Source organism: Larus michahellis, chromosome 2, assembly GCF_964199755.1.
Source record: "Larus michahellis chromosome 2, bLarMic1.1, whole genome shotgun sequence".
Taxonomy (NCBI): Eukaryota; Metazoa; Chordata; class Aves; order Charadriiformes; family Laridae; genus Larus; species Larus michahellis.
In genome coordinates, this window is record NC_133897.1 from 32,072,442 (window position 1) to 32,091,320 (window position 18,879).

At 36.9% G+C, this 18,879-nt stretch overlaps 1 protein-coding gene across 9 annotated transcripts in view; it reads right to left on the reverse strand.

Moving 5' to 3' along the window:
- The window catches only part of DGKB (diacylglycerol kinase beta), a 362,621-nt gene that overhangs the window by 79,422 nt on the left and 264,320 nt on the right, over positions 1-18,879 (reverse strand). For all 9 annotated transcript variants that reach the window (XM_074574782.1, XM_074574785.1, XM_074574779.1 and 6 more), the window contains 2 exons: positions 6,469-6,559; positions 399-594 (listed from right to left, as the gene is read on the reverse strand). In XM_074574782.1, coding sequence (XP_074430883.1) covers positions 399-594; positions 6,469-6,559 — 287 coding nt within the window. The remainder of the gene's footprint in view (positions 1-398; positions 595-6,468; positions 6,560-18,879) is intronic.

Below are 18,879 nucleotides of genomic sequence, written 5' to 3' on the forward strand. Positions count from 1 at the left end.
TTCCACAGCCTCTAGCCAACGTTTATTAGAAACAGGGCACAATTATCCCCAGGTGTTATGCACACTGACATTAAGAAGGGTTATAAATGCTCGGTAAGCATCTTCTGCCTCCAAAAACTCCAGGTACTTCTAGAATGGATATCGTAGTAGCAAACAGTGCCACATGGTGTGGTCAGTCTGCTTAACAGTTAACATCTGAGGCAGGTTTGCAAGTATATAGACTTCAATTGTGAGCACGTCTTTGTTTATGCCTTTGATCCAGTGCTTCACATCAGAAAAGCTAAATGCAGAAGAAAAGAAATGGCTAAGAACTGTCTATCCTTTTTCTTGACAAGAGGCAATACAAGGACAATTATACTGTGTGGAGCCAATTAGCCTATATTAATCTGTAAGCTTACCTTGGCACACAAACTTCAATTCCTTAGCATCTGTGACAGTGGTTCTTTTATCTGACCTCTTCTTTTCTGTCCGACGGTGGCTACGTCTTTTCTTTGTCTCTCCCCAAAGATTCGATCCACCATGCATGCTTGGGATGTTCAGAATGGCAATTCCTTCCAGAGAAATATTGATTAAGTCTAGCTGAATTCCATCACACTGATTAGCAAGGAGAAAAAAGGAAAGGGGAAAAAAAAAACAAACAAAAAAGAGAGAGAAAGCAGGAAAAGAGAAAGAAAAGTCAGAATGTTCTACCTCTCAGATATTTTTCTTCAGCAATTCATCATTCTTAACACTGTTAATGGGTTATTCAATGTTTACACCTAAGATATATACTTATATATGGAAAGGAGGTATGAGATAGGAACAGATCCTCATTCAGAAGGCAAAACATGATTCCTATTCAGCTCTTGATTGCGTAAGTGTGGAACCACTGGATAGAGCCATATTGTTAGCTGATGCCTATTCATTGACCCAAATGAAATGTATTTGTAGCTTCACTACAGCTGTTAGCAGAGAAACATTTATACTACAAAAATTTCTATAACAATAACTGCATTTTTTTTGTTGCCTGTTCCATCTAAATTGTCTGTCTTATGATTTTACAATGACACTTGTCATTGTTACACCTGAGTCCCTTCCACATGAAACTGAATATAAAAGCCCCTGCTTAATGAGCATATACAGCTTCATGGAAAAGGGTGCAAGTGGGCCCCGAGAGCACAGAACACCACATCGATATTAGATTCAATCCAAAGGCACAGCTGGCACATTAGTGCGGGGTTATGCCTGACTAATAACTCTTAGTGAGAGGTAAGGTTAGTAAAACCGGGTGCAGCAAAATGCACATGCAGCTACAGCACTTCTTATCCCCGAACTTCCATCAGCCAGTTCTCTGGATTATGCAGCATTGCCAAAGGGAAACATGGGATATGCAGCTAACGAAGAGGTATCAGTGCTCCAAAAGCCTTCCAAGACTTACTGGACACACGGAAGAAATCTTACTCTATGGGGTAGTCCCTTCAGTGATGGATTCGTTACTGTAGGGCAGCTTGTGTCACTTATGTTTATTTCTCCTGCTTCCTACAGCAACACTGGACATTGAGGCACTTTATAGGTGTACACTCCTTTGCCTAATTTGGCTTCAAATTATATCTTATAAAGGGACTATAATTTTCACTTCCAGAAGAACAGGTTGCCCAGAAAAGTGGCGGAGGCCCCATCCCTGGCAACATTCAAGGCCAGGCTTGATGAGGCTCTGAGCAAGTTAAAGATGTCCCTGCTTACTGCCGGGGGCTTGGACTAGATGACCTTTAAAGGTCCCTTCCAACCCAACACATTCTATGATTCTAAGAACGGTTCAAGAACCTTAACTTATCAGCCTGTTCAGTGACAAACTGCAGCATCTTCTCAGATGGCAAAAGCCTACAACATTTGTAAACACAGTTCACCTGACATACATTGGATGAGATGTAACTGGCTTGATGGGATACACCTAGCCTTGACAGACTATAATTTTCTCAGGCTAAATCCTCCTCCCCACCCACATTGTTTGAGGATTAGGGGAAGCTCCTAATCCATAGAAAACATAGCAAAGTACTGAAGAACCTCCACAGAAGAAAAAAAGACCCAACTTCAGATAACTACAGTTGAACCTGCAGGTGGAAGGCAAAGCATCCAGTTCTACTTATTAATTCACTGAACCGCCCAAAGTTCCCAGGGTTTATTTACTTGTACCTTGGCTAGAGGTGGATAGCTTCGTGCGTCACAATGTAGCTGGAGTATATAGCCATGCTGGCAAGTCACACGCACCTTACAGTGTATAGCAGCATATTTTAAAAACATTAGATGTTTTGCAATGTTCCTCCTCCTGCAATGTTCTGCAAGCCAGTAGGGGGTCCAGTCAGGCATTTAAAACTGATTAAGGGTCTTATTTTGTAATTCCAATATATAATAATCAGGAAGAAAACTGGAAAAATAATTAACCATGCTTCAGTAACAGTCCACTGACATCTCGCATCTTGCTGCTCTGTGGGTCACTGGCACTTTTTCCTCTCTGCCTGAACCTTTGTCACAGCTTTGAAGAAGAAAAGGAAAGTACAACTCGAAAATAACTGTGCATAATTATTTGTTTACCCTGAAACTTTCTGAGATGACAAAACAGAACTGTATTACAATGCATATTCTGCATCTTCTTAATTCTTCTGAGAAGACTGTAAGTCTGGAGAGAGAACGTTTTCAACATTAAGGTTTCCATTTCATATTTTCTCTTCAAGAATTAAATTTTAAACCTGTGGATTATATTTATATAGGGAAACCTTTAAAGTCAAAAGGCATCTGGAAGTGAGTTGGCAGTTGTGGCAACTACTGTAACTGAAAGCGTAACTTTTAAATCACACTTTTCTTATAAGAAAAAAGGTGTGGGTCTTCACTGTTATTTTGGATGAAAATTCGTGGCTCCCCCCTATATTTTATATGTATTAAATATTAAGATGATTTATTTTACTAAAAATTCTGCTCATGTGTATGCTCACTTACTGCTATACATTCTAGATAAACAGATATTAATTTCATAATTAAAAGTAATCTTGTGTAAATACCCTGCAGGCCTCAATGAATCAAACACATACTGTGTGTCAGGCCTCCCACTGTCTTCAAGTGGAATGTACTGGCTGGATAATTAGATAGTACATATTTTTTAACCTTATTTGCATGCATATTATATCTTTTGCACACTGACAAGCAGCAGTAACAACAAAAGTCAGATTACCACAGGGAATTCCCACAAAGAAGTCTTCATTCCTTATAATTTGCAGCCTAAATTAAAATAATTTGATCTTTGACAAGGATGAAATGTCAAGCAGAAGGGGGTCCTCTACAAGCCACGGCCTGTGGCTTCTGAAATCTGCCTAATTTATGTCAGTCACTTCTTAATACATATTTAAGTATTACACGAGAAAGATGATAAATATGCAATCTGACACCTTTGGTATTTCCCTGCTGTTAATTTATAAAGGTCTGGCGTCCCCCAAACTGACTGGAATTATTTAAATAAAAGAAGAATTGTGAAATAGGATGGCGCAGGGTCTGGCTTCCATTTTCACTCAATATTGAACACAGCAGGTAGTACACTAAGACAATTATTTGACTAGGCCTCAGAATCCCACAGTGACGAGGAACTTTCTGAATTAGTAAAGGAGAATTTCTTTTGTTCATACACAGACAAGAAGTTTGCGCTACAGGTAGCCCTGCGTTGTCCTCACACATTCATACACTACAACAACAAAACACAGATGTGTTCTGCTCCTTTTCTGTTTTTTTATCTTTTATTTCAAATGATGCGCTGATGCCGCTAAAAATAAAAGCACGCTTTTAAAATGCGGAGCATGCCTACCTGCCTTCTAGATTAGAAATGAACACTAGCACTTCCATTTCTTTTTTTGCCTTCTTTCCTGGACTCAGTCTCTTTTCAGGCATTATCTTTAACACTTCATTCATTAGATCAAAATTTTTCAGACCCTCTTGAAGCTGAGAACATTTCCATGCCTGAAAACAGTTAAGACTAAGGCTTTGCTGTGTAACGAAGTGCAGTATCATGCAAGACTATATGACTGTTTAAACTCCTTTCTCCCTCCCAGTAGTGCCAGGTAGTACAGCAGGCTTCCTCTGGTCCCACGATGCTTCTACAGCGCTGGAGGTATGGGCCATGCCATCTCCACTTACACTGCATCTATGCCTACTCGCATTAAATACCCTTCACACACCTTTCTTTTTTTCTGAAGTGGAAATAAAGTGTAAGTGGTCTAAACTGTAAAGTCTTAAGCCTCATTTAATGACATTGTTATTAAAAATAATTACTTAATTTTGCCCTGGTTCTTTTTTTTTTTTTTTTTTTCCTCCTTTAGAACCTGTGTTTTTCTCCTCAACATCTTATATCCCAATTTGGAAATAAAAATGCATATTATTCTGGATAACATCAGAATTTAGTGTCCAAACTTTGTTCTGCATTTCACACAGAAGAAAATGTACAGAACATGAGAGACATAAATGTATGTTCGGAAAGCCAAGCTTAATTAGGTTTGAAATCAAATTAGGGTTTGCCTACAGAATGTTTGATCGTTGTCTCCCAGCTCAGAGATACAGATCCTTAATCTTCACGAGCTTTGTTCATTCAAAACTTGGCCATAGAGCAAACGCATTCTTTGTGCATTTTATTCAGAGGGAAATGTGGTATCGTACGCCAAGCTTTCATTTACAGCAACATCCCCAAGGAAGGGGCAGCAGGTTAGAAATCAGATGAAAACAATGCTACTCTCAAGTGTTTATAACATTCAAACAAGAAACATTAGATACAAGCACATTGGCAAGCATTGTTCATTTAAATGTAATTTACTCATTGTAAATAAATCTGTAAATTACTACTTCCTAACACTTCTTGTGTAAACATTTTGGAAACTATTTCCTCTATGGTTTTTCTTCCTGATTGTAGGACTAATGATAACGACCAGGATAGATGAAGTGAATATTAACAAACTTGTCTCATATACTGGCAATGTAATACTTCATTGGTAACAATAGTGTTATTGGTATCAATTGGTAATAATTGTACAACTGGTATCAGCAGCATCACAGACTTGCATGCATACTTGTTTGCTTTGGGTTGTTAACATCTCATCGTCCTTTCAATGGTTGCAATTAGATGGTTTAAGATAATCAAATCTTACAGGCTACATAAGATTTTTGCTGGATAGAAATACTTTCTTGGGAAAGCCTGCTCTTCAATTTGTATTTAATCAAAAGGTACATTTAACTTGCAGTATATTCAAATCAAAAACTGATAGTAAGCAGTAACCATCAGGTAAACCTGATGGTAAGCATTTCTTCCATTTACTGATCAAATATTTTCAGGCCACATGTACTTAAACCCAAATGTGTGAAGCACTGTCTTGGGAAGCAAGGTATTTATTGTTTGGTTTGTTTTTCCTGGGGTTTTTGTTTGGTTGTTCAGGTTTTGTTTTTTTTTTTTTATTTTCTAATCTAAAGTGTGGAGCATGTTTCCACTTTAAAAGAAACATAACGGCGTAACAGGGAAATCTGGCACCGCAGGTCTTACAGTTTCATTCTCAGTATTCTTACTGTTCTACTACCAGATCCATGGTCCCTTCAGATCATTTCAGACTTTTCCTTTCAGGAGGCTTTGACCAGACTCTCATAGCTCTCACCAAACCTCTCCCAGTGCCTCATGCTACTATACAAATACTCCATTGACATGTGCAGTTTCTCATTACTATTGTAAAGGAAAAGCAGCATATTCTTCTTGAGAAATGATTTCATTATTTAACTTAAATTCCCAGGTTTGCACCTTCACTCATTTCACATTTTTCATTTACTTATTTATAAATATCACCCCCCCAAACAGTTTATGTAATGTAGCCACTTATTCCACCAGCCATCAAAGTAGCAGTGGCACATTATTTTAAATTCCTATTTTGTCTGTAGCTATCCTGTGTCTTTTCAGTTAATGTTCAATGTATAATGGAAAGATGACCCCTTGTGCAGACAGAAAAGCTATTTAATGAAGGGGAATGATTCCAAAAAATATATATTCTTTAACCTTTATTCAGGAAAGTAAGTACGATTTTAGGGAATTGAGTTTTAAAGGTTATAAAAACTTGGGACCTAGAAATAATAAGATTTTTTTTTATTTTAATCCTGCAGCAGCTCTCACTCCCTCCAACAGTCTTTCATTTTTCCATCTGACCTAGCCACACTCCCTATTGATTTCTAATGTTATATTTCACCTCTTGACCTCGTCTACTGTATTAAGACTTCACTAATCATCAAACTGAACTTTGTTCCAGTGTGCAGGGCTACACTACAAATAGACACGATAAAAATAATATTTTGGAATATAGGGTCGAAAGGATGTGCACTGCTTTGCCTTGTTGGATTCAGGCACTCTGCACCCTTGCTCCCTGCATTTCAGCCAAACTAGCGACATTTCAAGGATAAAGGCAACAATTAGTTTCTTACTTCTATTTCTACAGATTCATGCAGCTTCTTACAGGTGGCTGAGAAAGTTTCCGAAGTGCCAAATTCAAAATACCAAAATTTGTTCTTCATTCTGAAACAAGAAAAAAAGAAAAGAAAAAAGAAAGATCTTATTCACTATCAATATGTGACAAAAGTGATCATCCTGTCTTCCATTATAAGTAATGGCAAAGGCTTGGGAACATGTGACATCCCATTTGAAATAGATGAGCTCATAATTTTCAAAGCTTAAATGTTGGTGTCAAGTTGTATGATATCCCCTAAAGGGATAACAGGAATGTGTTGAACTGACAGGTTCAAATGTACCTTTGACTTTTCTTTTTCAATGACTATCAGAATATTTTTTGTCACTTAACCAGTGACATGCCTCAGAAAAATGTATCGATTTTATTTCATGTCTTACACCTACTATACGATTTCTGATTCATGGTTAAAATCTCTATCCCAAGGAGCACTAGAATGCGCAAGCAGGGCTCTCCCATCACGAAGAAGAGTCAAGACAAAAACGTAGCTTGCCTTCAGTCAGCTAAAGGTAAAGGTAAAAGCTTATTGTTCATGATGACAGATGAGATATTCACAGAAAATAAAAATTCAAGCTCTAACAATCTTCAGATATTTTGCAGTAGGAGAGCTGTATTACCAGGTAATTAACTCATAGACACATTTTAAAAAGGTGATGGGACCTGCATCTTGAAGTTCATTAACAGATTCTACAGAAAAATAAAACTGGATATAAATGCTAGTAAATTGATTAGTTTATCATGACAGCAGGCAGAGATTACACCTTTTTTTCTTCTTAAATACATAAAGACTGCACTTCTGTCTTACCAGATTTATTGCATACTGTTAAATACAATCAGGACACCAGCAGTACCATTTCAAATAAGTATATGCAGTTTTGTTTAACTCTCATGAGTAATTATTATTCTGTAACAAAACAAGAAGCTAAACTGAAAAAAAAAAAAAGACAGACACGGAATTAGAATTCATTATTCACACTTAGGAATCAGATATGAACACAGTTCATCCACTTGTGTAAACTGTTTTCTGACACAGACACAGCACAGTGTGCTGGGAACTTGAAAATGACTGGGTTTGCATGAACTGGAAGTGGAGAAGAGTGAAACACAGACACAGACGACTGTCAAACATGCCAGCAAAAGAACAAATTCTACCCTTGGTACTTATTTCAAATTACATATAAAAGTCTACTTAGTGGCTCTTAAAGTCACAAAGGGAGCGGAGCACTACAGCACTGGCCATTCCTATTGCTATATGTCCTATTCCTAGTTTACTATATCTCTGTTTTTAAGGATAGAAAGACAACCTACTTGACATCTTTTCCAGTACAAAGATAGATGTGTATGATACAAATAAATTTATTCTTCATTTTCAAAAGGATTTACCAACTCCCTTTACCGGCCATGAAATAGATTAGATTGCATGTTTTTATCCAAATGCACTATATCTGTTATCGAACAGAAAACTATCCTATGTGCACAAAACAACGTTAAACGTAAAGAAATCAAGACAAATTATACTAAAATTTCCATAAGCAAGACCAGTCTTATTACTATAATAAATATTGTACTTTTTCTAATTAAAAAACTATAAATTCATATCTTCCACTTGCATTCCCTTCAAACAGGTGAAGCTTACCTGCTTATCAAGACAGCAGCAAACGGTACAATAGTACAATAGTCAAATTGGAAGATTAACGAACTACTCTCATGGCCATTCTAGTTTATTTCACAAGGTATGAGTAAATTTTAGACTAGTAAGCACATACATATTTAATGACAATTTTGCAGCATGAAAACTGTAAGAAACTGGACCACAGGCTGTTGGTCATGTCTATTCTCTCTCACTCCTAGAGGAATTGATAATTTACACTCATTCCAACTTTTAAGAAGAGATAACCAAAACAAAGACGAAGTCTGTTTCAGTAAGCAGAAAAAAAAAAAAAGAGCGTTATACTGTTATACAGTAGCACTTTTCTTTACAATACTGGTTTTGTTGGAATAGATTATTTTACAGGGAAGTGTTTTTGTATATGCTTCAAAGTGCATAGCTAAACTTTTAAACAACTTGGTGCTTGAAAATGCAATTTAAATAAAACATCAATCACGATTAAAGGCTGACCTTTCTAATCCTGCTATTGGATTACAGCACGTCAAAATGTATACAGTCTATGGATGTAGGAACAATGAAACAAAACTGTACTCCGAAGCCTAAACACCTTTTATGCTGGGGGTGTTCCACACCCCCAAATATTGGTCAATTTTCTGATAAGTGGAATGGTCTTCTTAAACAGGGATGAAACAAATCGGCAAGACAGTATCAGAAGGCTAATACTGCCATTTCTTACAGCGTTTCTATACTGTGGAAAAATATCAGACTTAGAAACTCAAATATGTTTCGTGGAAAAGTTCAGGCTAATATTTGGTAATCAAGGCAAAATGATCAAAATAGTCTGTGATATGGGTTTGCTCCATTATCAGTTAATCAGAAACCCCCCTACTGCTAAAACTATTTTATATAACCTTTCTGATTAAGCAATTACAAGGCATGTCATTGAAAAATTGTCCTGTATCTAAATATGGAAATAGTAAATACTTTATTCTACACCTGAAGAGCATCTATACCTCATTCCAGTCTGCACACTCTGTCACAACGTGCATAACAATAGAGCAGCTATAGGCTGCTAATAAAAGGTCACGACAATAAAGCAGGAGTATCTTTAAACTTAAGAAACAAATTCGTATTCTGGTGTTAAGGGTCTACAGTTGGGGCAATTGCTTATCGCAACATTTGCAAGTTTGTCACACTTTCTACCGCATTCTATTCACATTTCTTATATTTACCATTTATATTTATTATATTTATTTTCACTTTATTTTAATAGTTACATGGTGTCAAGCTTCAATGACTTGAGCTAAGAATTTCTACATCAGGAAATTTCTGACTGCAATTTTTATAAAATTTCAGCTGAAATACTTTGACCATATTTGAAAACGACTGGAGAAAGCCATGTGTATTTGCTTATATTAAGTGTGTTGGATAACATACATTTTGAACTGTTTTAATACAGCTACGCTTTCTGAGCAGGGATTTTAAATTTAGCACAAGGATAGCCTTGCCTCAAGAACATGCCTCTAGCCATCTGCATGAAAATACATACAGAATTTAACTATATTATGACCATTTGGAAAGCTGGGAAAGCTTTATTTGCAATATTCTTATATGACAAAGAATTAACAAATTTTTGTCGTTAGTTTTGTCATCTTTTATCCTTTAACTTATACCAAGTATAGAGATTTTTACCCATTAAACTACTGGAATTCTTAATTTTTCGAAGTTAAAATCCTTGAAAAGTCCACCGCCAGGAAGCAACCTCTATCACAAATCTGTGCAAAACTGTCTGCTCATGGACAAGCAGCACTTGGTTTCCTCCATAAACTACACTGTTCCCCAAAATATAATCCCTAAGCACTGCCATTTTTTTTAAAGCTTTTCCAATTATGTTGCAGAAGAAGCGCTGTTTGTTTGTCAGTGAGCGAGCGTCAAGAGTTGGTCCCAGTCTATATCACAAACTCATATAGTTTCCAGCATAAAGCTCCCATTCTAAGAGCAGCATTCATGAAAAATTCTGTACAGAATGTAATGAATTAAAAAAAATAATAAAAATCACAGGGGAGGAAAAAAAAAAGAGCAAGAAAGAAGCCATATAGAGTGGATGCTTATCATCTCATTCATCACATTTCTGGAAGGTGGTCAGAGACACAGATTCAGGGTAAGTATTTAAAAGGAACAGGTCTCTCCGGCTCCCTTTTTCACTCTTTTTTCCTCTGTTCCAAGGAAATGTGGAATAACTTGTAGAACCACCTCTTCAGGGAATCAAAAATATCAGAGAAGCGTGCAGAAATGGAGGTGTGAGACAGAGGTGTATTTCCACAGAGGAGGAACTGTGAAGAGTCCAAGAGGAGAAAGTGGTTGACAAGTATATGTGAAAAAAACCCAAAGAGATCATCATCAAGGAAAACAGAGGAATCAAGAAAGGGAAGAATGCGAAAAAGATAGGAAACTAATTTCAAAATGCATGGAAGTTCTGCAATGCTGAAAGAAGAATGATGATAAAACAGAGAAAGGAAGAAAAAGAAAATAATCCAAACGGAGACCCAAGCGAAAACACATATATCTGAAGTCTGAAAATACGGATAATAAGGTCTAAAAACGAAACTGGGAGTACAGGAAACACCATACTGGGCAAAAGAGGTGAACATCTGTTCCAATATTCTGTCACTGAGAATGGTTAGTACTAGAGACTTTGGAGAACAGTGTAAAACCTCATGTAGTATACAGCTGGGAATAATCTAACTCTAAAGGAAGGTTTATTATTATTTATGATTCTATCAAATTGAAAGAGGGTACATTTAGATTAAACATAAGGAAGAATTTTGGCTGTTTTTTTTTTTTTTTTTTTATGATGCGGTGGTGAGACCTTGGCACGGGTTGCCCAGAGAAGCTGTGGATGCCCCATCTCTGAAAGAGTTCAGAGTCAGGTTGGATGGGGGTTTGAGAAACCTGGTCTAGTAAAAGATGTCCCTGCACATGGCAGGGGAGTCGGACCAGATGATTTTTGAAGGTTTCTTCCAACCCAAAGTATTCGATGATTTTAATTCAGTCAGCTTATAGTATGAAGCAATAAGAAAAAAAAAGAAGAAAAAAAGAATAAAGACTAAGACCAGCTAAATTCATGGGAGCAAAAAAAAAAACCCAACTTGTTTATGTTAATCCATGGCTGTGTCTTGCTTTATTAGAGTTTGGAATTTCATAGTGCATTTAAAAAAACCCACCAATATAGAAGCCCTAGTGCTGGTTCTCAATGCATGGGAGAAAAAAAAAGCCTGCACCCAGGAACCACTGAAGCAGAGGCAGATAGGGAAATCTGTTCCTGGAATTGGGAATAAAAGCACCCGGAATCTTTACCATCTGATGTTTCTCAGATTGTGGAAGAGTTTTCTAAGGTGTGTCTGAAGTTGCTGCTTTTGGTTTATTGAGTCCCAGCCTGTGAGATGTACATTTGAGTGTAAATGAAGTAAAATTTACAGCAGATTGTATGTCACTGTGATTGCACTTTGTATTTCTACTAATAAAGTGTGCTGATACATTGCATTTTATCTATTTAAATACTAAATATCTGATAAAATAAATAAAACTGCAGTTGGTAAAAAATATTTTAATGCTTCGTACAATTCAATATAAAGAATATTTTTATCAAATCCTATCCTTCTCACAGAAGTTTTCAAGAGACAACATATTTTCCATCTTTTCTTACTGTTCATAAATCTATTATCTAGGTAATTTTATACTTGGGTAAAAATGATTTCATTGTAGCACATAATATATATTAATAAGAATGTATGACTTTTTCTAATGTTCTTCTTTTCTTTCCACTTCTGTCTTAACAATCATATAATTCCTGTTCTGCTTTATAATGAATCATACGCAAAGGTAAGGAAATAGCCAGTGGAGATGCACATCCATAAGAGATTTATGTGTGACTGGCATGATTTTAATAGAGACATCTTTGTCAATTTTCTCTTTTTCCATTACCAACTGTACTTATGGCAAATCTAAGTGTTAATCTCTTATGGCACACAGCATAAGCAGAGATTGTATAGATAAGCGCAGAAAAGTTAAAAACCTGAAAGAACAGTTCCAGTTTTACACAATAAATAAATTTTTCGCATTATCATACAACAATACCACCCGTAGTTGGAAAGCTACCCCATATAAGCTTATACCATTAACACTGTGAGATCCTCTCTTCTTGACATTTATTAGCTCTACCGCTGCAAAGCCGCATTTGACTCCATTTTCTCTCATGCTTTATAGTACCATTTCGCACTGGAGCTTGTACTTCTGTAAGCAGCTGGTCTGCAGTCTCCACTGTCCACCTACCTGACCCACTTCTCCAGCTTTCTGCCAGATTTTCTGCAAACAGTCTGCAGTTTATTCCAGCTGTAACTACCATCCTTCCCCCTCGCCCGTTCGGTTCTACTCCTGCCTTCAGGTGTGCCCTCATGTCCATCCAAGAACCCGCTCCTGGACACCTTGTTCACTCTGATCTCTTGCAATAACAAACACAAATCATACAGAGTGGCAAAAGGGCCTTGCAGTACTGAGTGACTGTATAAAACGTAGATGACGTTTAATGTGGATAAATGTGAAGTGACGCATAGTAGAGGAAAATAAAAACAATCCTAATTTTACAAATAGTGATGAGTTCTCAGGGACAAAGTCTTGGGCTTACAATAGCTGAATGCAGTGTTGGAGCAGTGCTTAATAGCATTTGCATGAATTGTGTTGTGATACTAGGTGCAGTTTTCGTCTCCCCAAAGGGGAAAGGTTGGGGGGACGAAAGAAGAGTGTAACAGAACTGGAAAATATGGAGAAACAAAGTGGGCATAATCAAAATAGTGAACATCCTTTGATCTCTTCAGCCTAGAAAGGTGATAAATGAGAGAAATATGACAGAGTTCTCTAGAGTCATGTATGCTATGGGGAGGATGAATAGGGTACGATTATTCACTGTCTCTCCCAACAAAAAGCTAGGACAGACTAGAAGGACTTAGGAGGCAGCAGATACAACAAACAAATGTTTCTTTACATGACATGCAAATAAGATGCTAACACGATGCTAAAAGTTTACATCAGTTCAAAAAGGATTGGAGGGGTTAATGAAATAAATAGCCACTGAAGTCCATGTAACAAAAGCAACACAAATATGGAAATATATTACATGTTACCCCATTCTTCTCTTCTTAGACTCATTGGTAGACAGCACTGGAGAAAGAGCACCTGGCTAGATAGACGTATTGGCTGACACCAGCTGAGTATTTTTATGTTCTTATGTTTCTGGTCCCAAGCACATTTCCTCTTTTCTCTTACTATCTTTGCTGGATTATTTTTTTCTCTTCAATACATGTCTCGTCACCCATTACCACTTGTTATCTCAAGTTCCAACTATCCATTTGGATTGAAATATTTGTACAGACAGTACCAGTAGCAGTCAGTTCACACATTCCAGACAGGTATTGATGTTCCCAAACATCATCTGTTATCTGTATATTTGCAGAAAAGAGCTACAACAAATTCACCGGAGGTCAGCGCACTGCTTCCCGATTTTGCTGGGCTACTCATCCGAATGTAATTTGTTTAGGTTTTTGAGAGAATTAGTAGCCAGATTTTATGCGCTCCCTCTGCTAGGGCTACCAGAAAAAACATGAGCAAAACCACAGATGATAGCTATATCCATAACCCACATTCTTCACTTACCAGCTATGAAACCTGTTTTCATTAGATTAACCGTGATGCCTTTCTCACATACCCTCCTTACACTACAGACTCCAGAAGAGAGAAGCCTACTACTAACTACTACTACACAGAGGAGAATCTTATAAAAAAATACAAGTAAAAATTCCCATGTTGAAACATAAAGAACACACTCCAATAATTTTAAGATGCTCAGAGTACTGCACTAGGTGCTATAATGCAGGAGGAACTCGGTGACTTTTGAGCTCTGCCTCAGGCTGCATCTGTTCTGTGCCAATATGCAACAGGATGTTCACGAGAAAAAAAAAGATAATGTATTTCTCCCAGAGTTATAGAAAAGTGGTACACTCAACGGAGACAAATTACAGGAGGTTAACCTACAGCACCTGGTATAAAAACCAGCTATTATAAAACAGTGTGATGCCTGACTGATACAGTTTACAAGATATTCCTCCATGTAAGAGGGTACCATTTCCAGCCTATGATAGAAATATCTGTTTTAAATAAGGAATTCTAACACTTGCTTTTGAATATACTCTGTTTTAACAACAGTTATTTGTAAGACCAAAAAAACACACAATTTAGTTTCTCAAGATGTTTACTCAAAAAGTATCTTCGTTATATCTGTGATTAAATCTGTCATTTTGCTCCACTAAATGAACATTCCTGTAACACGTCTTAAATCCTCTGTGTCCATTCCCAATCATGAAGATTTCTGCTCTTAACATTTTACTTATTTTTATCCTCATATTTCTCCTCAGTTTCTTTCTCAAATTCCTCAGTCTTGGGAGCAGATGCTGAGGCACCAATGACTCATTAATCTGAAGAGGTTTTTTATCATGAACAAAAATAAAGCCTATAAACAGTTCCACATTTACCAGCCTTGGTCGTACTAGATGGAGAAACCAACAAAGCTCTTTTTTTTTTTTTAAAAAAACCAAACAACCACCCTCTAGGTATATGTTATAATAGACCCACTATCTCAGAGCAAGGTCACAGACCTTCACATTTCATCTTTAAATTATGTTAGATGAATAAAACCATTTTCCTTCCCCTTACCCACTAATATGGATATGTAAAAGCAGATATGACACTGAATAGTACTTAAAGTAATGAGACCACGGTTAAGGCAGTTCAGAGGTTCAGGGACAGGCTTGCAAGGAGCAACTCCTCATTGGGTGCTTCACATGCACAACTGTAGCTCTGTTTGAGAAAACAAACAAACAAACATATAAACCAGTTTTGCTTCCCTGTAATGCAGGTGATTATATGCAATTAAATAGTCTTTTTCTCTACCCAATATTTTAACTCCCACTGAAAAACTGAAGTATCTCAATACTGCTATTCAATTCTTGCTAAAAAATCCTTCCATTCCCTCAAAATACTTGAAACGCCATGCTTTATACCATTCCCAAGTAGGACACACAATAAGAAGGCTGAGAAAAAAAGAAAAGTAAGCAAGCAATCAAATGCTGTAAGGGAAACAATGAGCAGCTCTTCTGTGAACACACAGGAGAAACATCAGACTCTGTGTAGGAGAAAACATTTGACAAAATCTTTTCTCCTTAGGATTGCTCCAGAAATATTTAAGCATGACAGGACTGGGGCAGGACTAAACAACTCTGCCTGTCTGCCTGGGATTCACAGAACTTTAAAGTTTCTTTTTTTACTGAAAGAGCAGATTTATGCATTTAGGAAGCCTCATCCTTTCCAAGCTTCATTGCCTCCTGATTTCATCCACATGAGAAGACCACTCCTAAAAATGAGATGGCTTGCCCGTGATTCAGCCTAACACCATAGTTAGGCTTGTCGATGAATTTGCCTACCTGTAAACTAGACAGTGTTATTCTCGCTGAAGACAAAAGACGTCTACTCAATGGAACTGAAGGTGTGATTCATCAGACCTGAGTAAGCAGAATTGCTCTCCAGGCTTCATGGAGAGAAATAACTGGCTCTCCACTGACTACAGTGAGAGCATTGACATCTAGTTCATGTGTACACAGACACCCTAAGAAGCCTACATGGAGGTGTCTAATCTCAAATTAAAAACCTGTCCTGTTTTCAAAACACCTAGATAGAAGAAAAGACCCTCCTCCCCCCAAACCCTACAAGATAAATGAAGTCTCATTATTCCTTATTTTACTTGCTATAAGAGAATTTAAAAACCATACCCCTACAAGTATTTAGGTAGGATAAGACATCTAAGCATCCTTAAAACTAAGGCTTTTAGCGACTTACCACAGAAGAAACCAAGATCTGAACCCAGTCCACCTGTGTTCCTTGTAGCATTTTAAATGCAAAAGGCAACATAAACTGTCCCTCCTCTTTTGTCTCATCTTCTAGTGGTTTTTAAATAGGCATATAGCCTATCTTTCTCCCCAGGAAATGTATGGACACTGTGGTACCTCATTTGCTGTCGAAGGGTTACAGCACTGCTGCCAGCTCTCAGGTGCAGATCATTCAGGAGAGAACAAGCAGGTGAAGTACATGGGCCAAGCTTCATTCTCTTTGTGAAACAAAAGTTTGCAGTTTTTAAATAACAGTACATTCCTTTCTGTTGTGTAGGGTAGGATGGGATGAGTTTTGTTTTTAAAAGGCGGCTGATTTTTTAGAAACCTGAGAATGTTACAATTAATGGTGCATTTCTAAGTCTATATTTTTAGGCAACATTTTTTCCCCTGAAAACTGAACGCAGTCATCAGCTGTAGTTAAAAATGCTGTTCTGTAAATGTGCAGAGACTTCGGAATGCATTTTTAGTGTGACAGAAGGTCTTTACTTAGTAGAAATCAGGACTTAGCATTGAAAATGCACATGGTAGCTGTATAAATAATAAATTCTACTACTATAACTACTTACCACCTTACCCTTCAAAATACAAATTTAGAAAACTTTCTGTACTGAACAGCACCTAAAAGGATGAGGCAGGCTGCCGGCAGAGAATAAAGCTGAGAACGGCGTAGTGGTTTTGCTCCTCTTTACAAAGCTATGTGACCAAGAATCATTCCTCCAAAACTCTTGTTGCGTTATTGGCAAATAACTGCTACGCACCCAGTACGTCATTGTTTCATTTATTAGAATGTTGTAGTGAGAACACTTATTTTTTAATCCCTGTGCTCTATAACAATTTAAAATACATCCAATCAAGAAGAAATCAATTAATTTTCAGAAGCATACTTAAAATAAATCTGTAAAATGGTTCCCTATGTGACTTCTATGGAATGTGGTGGTGATTATATACATTCCATTTTGGGGAAGTCTATAGATATAGACCCTTTTCACAGGGGTCCCTTCAAGATCACTTTCTAATTTTTGGATAATCATATGCTACAGGAACAGTAAATTTAGCACCGATGTCTAGTAGGATTCTTTTCTGCAGCCAGAGAATTGGTGAGGAATCAACCTTTATGGGTGATAACTCTAAGCTATCAAGTAAGCCTAGTAATTAGACCTGTGCTTCTGCCTAAATTATATTTGTCTTGTTCAGTGCCTTTGGTTTTACTTCTTATACTACAGCTCCATATTGCATTTCTAATCATTACTTCACCCCAGCTTTTTAAAATCTCTCACAGCTCCATCCTACCAGCTGTTGTTTTCTTTCCTAATGCACTTCACTTGCAAGGGGAAAAAAAAAAAAAAACAACAACCAACATTCCCGCCACCCCCCCCAAGATTTAGATTTCTTTGAGTCTCATCCTTACTCACTGCTTTTCAGCTCCTGAGACAAATGGAAGCAATCATTCTTTGCTTTAAAGTCAGAAATACTTTAGGACTTAAACTTGATAAGGAAATCAAACACGGTCAATGAGGATACCATCATTCAGAGGTATTGATCCAATTCCTTCAAATTTGCAGGATTCCAAAGACTGGTTGACTTGAAAATTGCACCACTTTAACCGGTTTTCTAAACTTAAACAAACAAGTACATATTGTTTGGTGTATGCTATAAACCTAAGAAATGGAAATTAAAGGAGATACTCATATATACAGATAAAATGAAGCACTTCAACACTTGCAGAATTTGGAGTCTATTTTCAGTGTAAAACTTTATAATTTTGGGTTAGTTAATAATTTTCTAGCTGATCTAAACTAAGCCAAATTAAGCCTCTCTTAATGAAAGTTAAAATATGTCTACTCTGTCATTTGTTCTATAGATCGGATTAAAGAAGTAACAAAAAAGACAAAACAAACAGACAAATCTGGCACTTTTTTTTTTAACCAAGACACGTTATTTGACATACAGAAAACATCAGCTGCACATCTTTTGTTAACATGCATAGCGTTTAGTGAAGTATGAACATATCAGTATGGAAATACAAAGTATCAGCACATTAAATGCTGTTTCACAGGGCTCACTGTAGTTACAGGAGAACTGCAGGTAACAATTCCACTGACACTCTTAGTTGCATAAAGCTCACAGAATTTAGCTTGCAGGCTTGGCTTTCTTTCAGAAAAAAACAAATCTTAAGAGTATATTAAAGTATATAAGCCTAGCATCTAAAACAGGTTTCCAAAACGTATTCTGCCATAAACTTTTGGGGGCTGAAGAAAAGTAATAAAACCCATAAAATATAGTTCTACAATATTACATCTGAGAAAGGGCAAGTGAACTTTTCCAAATCTTAACAAACAAAAAAGCTCAGAGAAACCACGTATGAAACAGCCTGTAAAATTTTCTGCTTGGAACTTCACAACAGCATATACTAAATTCTTAAGTAAAAGCTTAGCCTGATGACTACAAAACACATGCTTTAAAAAAAAACCAGGGTGTACCAAACTTTTTCAGCTTTTCAACTGAGAACACACAGTAATCCACCATTTTTCATTTAAATGTTGAGCGAAGAATTAGGATGAAGTGTACGCTGAAATTCTTAGCTTTTCTGTAGTTCTTTTGCATCAGTCTACAAGTACAAAGGGGCAGTAAAAAAGATTATTGTTGTAAAATATAAAACAAAGTCCTAATGACTCTCACCTCACAGTAATGCAATTTTTCTGCTGTTTAGGGGATTGGCCAAACAAAGGGAAGATACTGGGATATTTCTTTTTCCCATCATTTC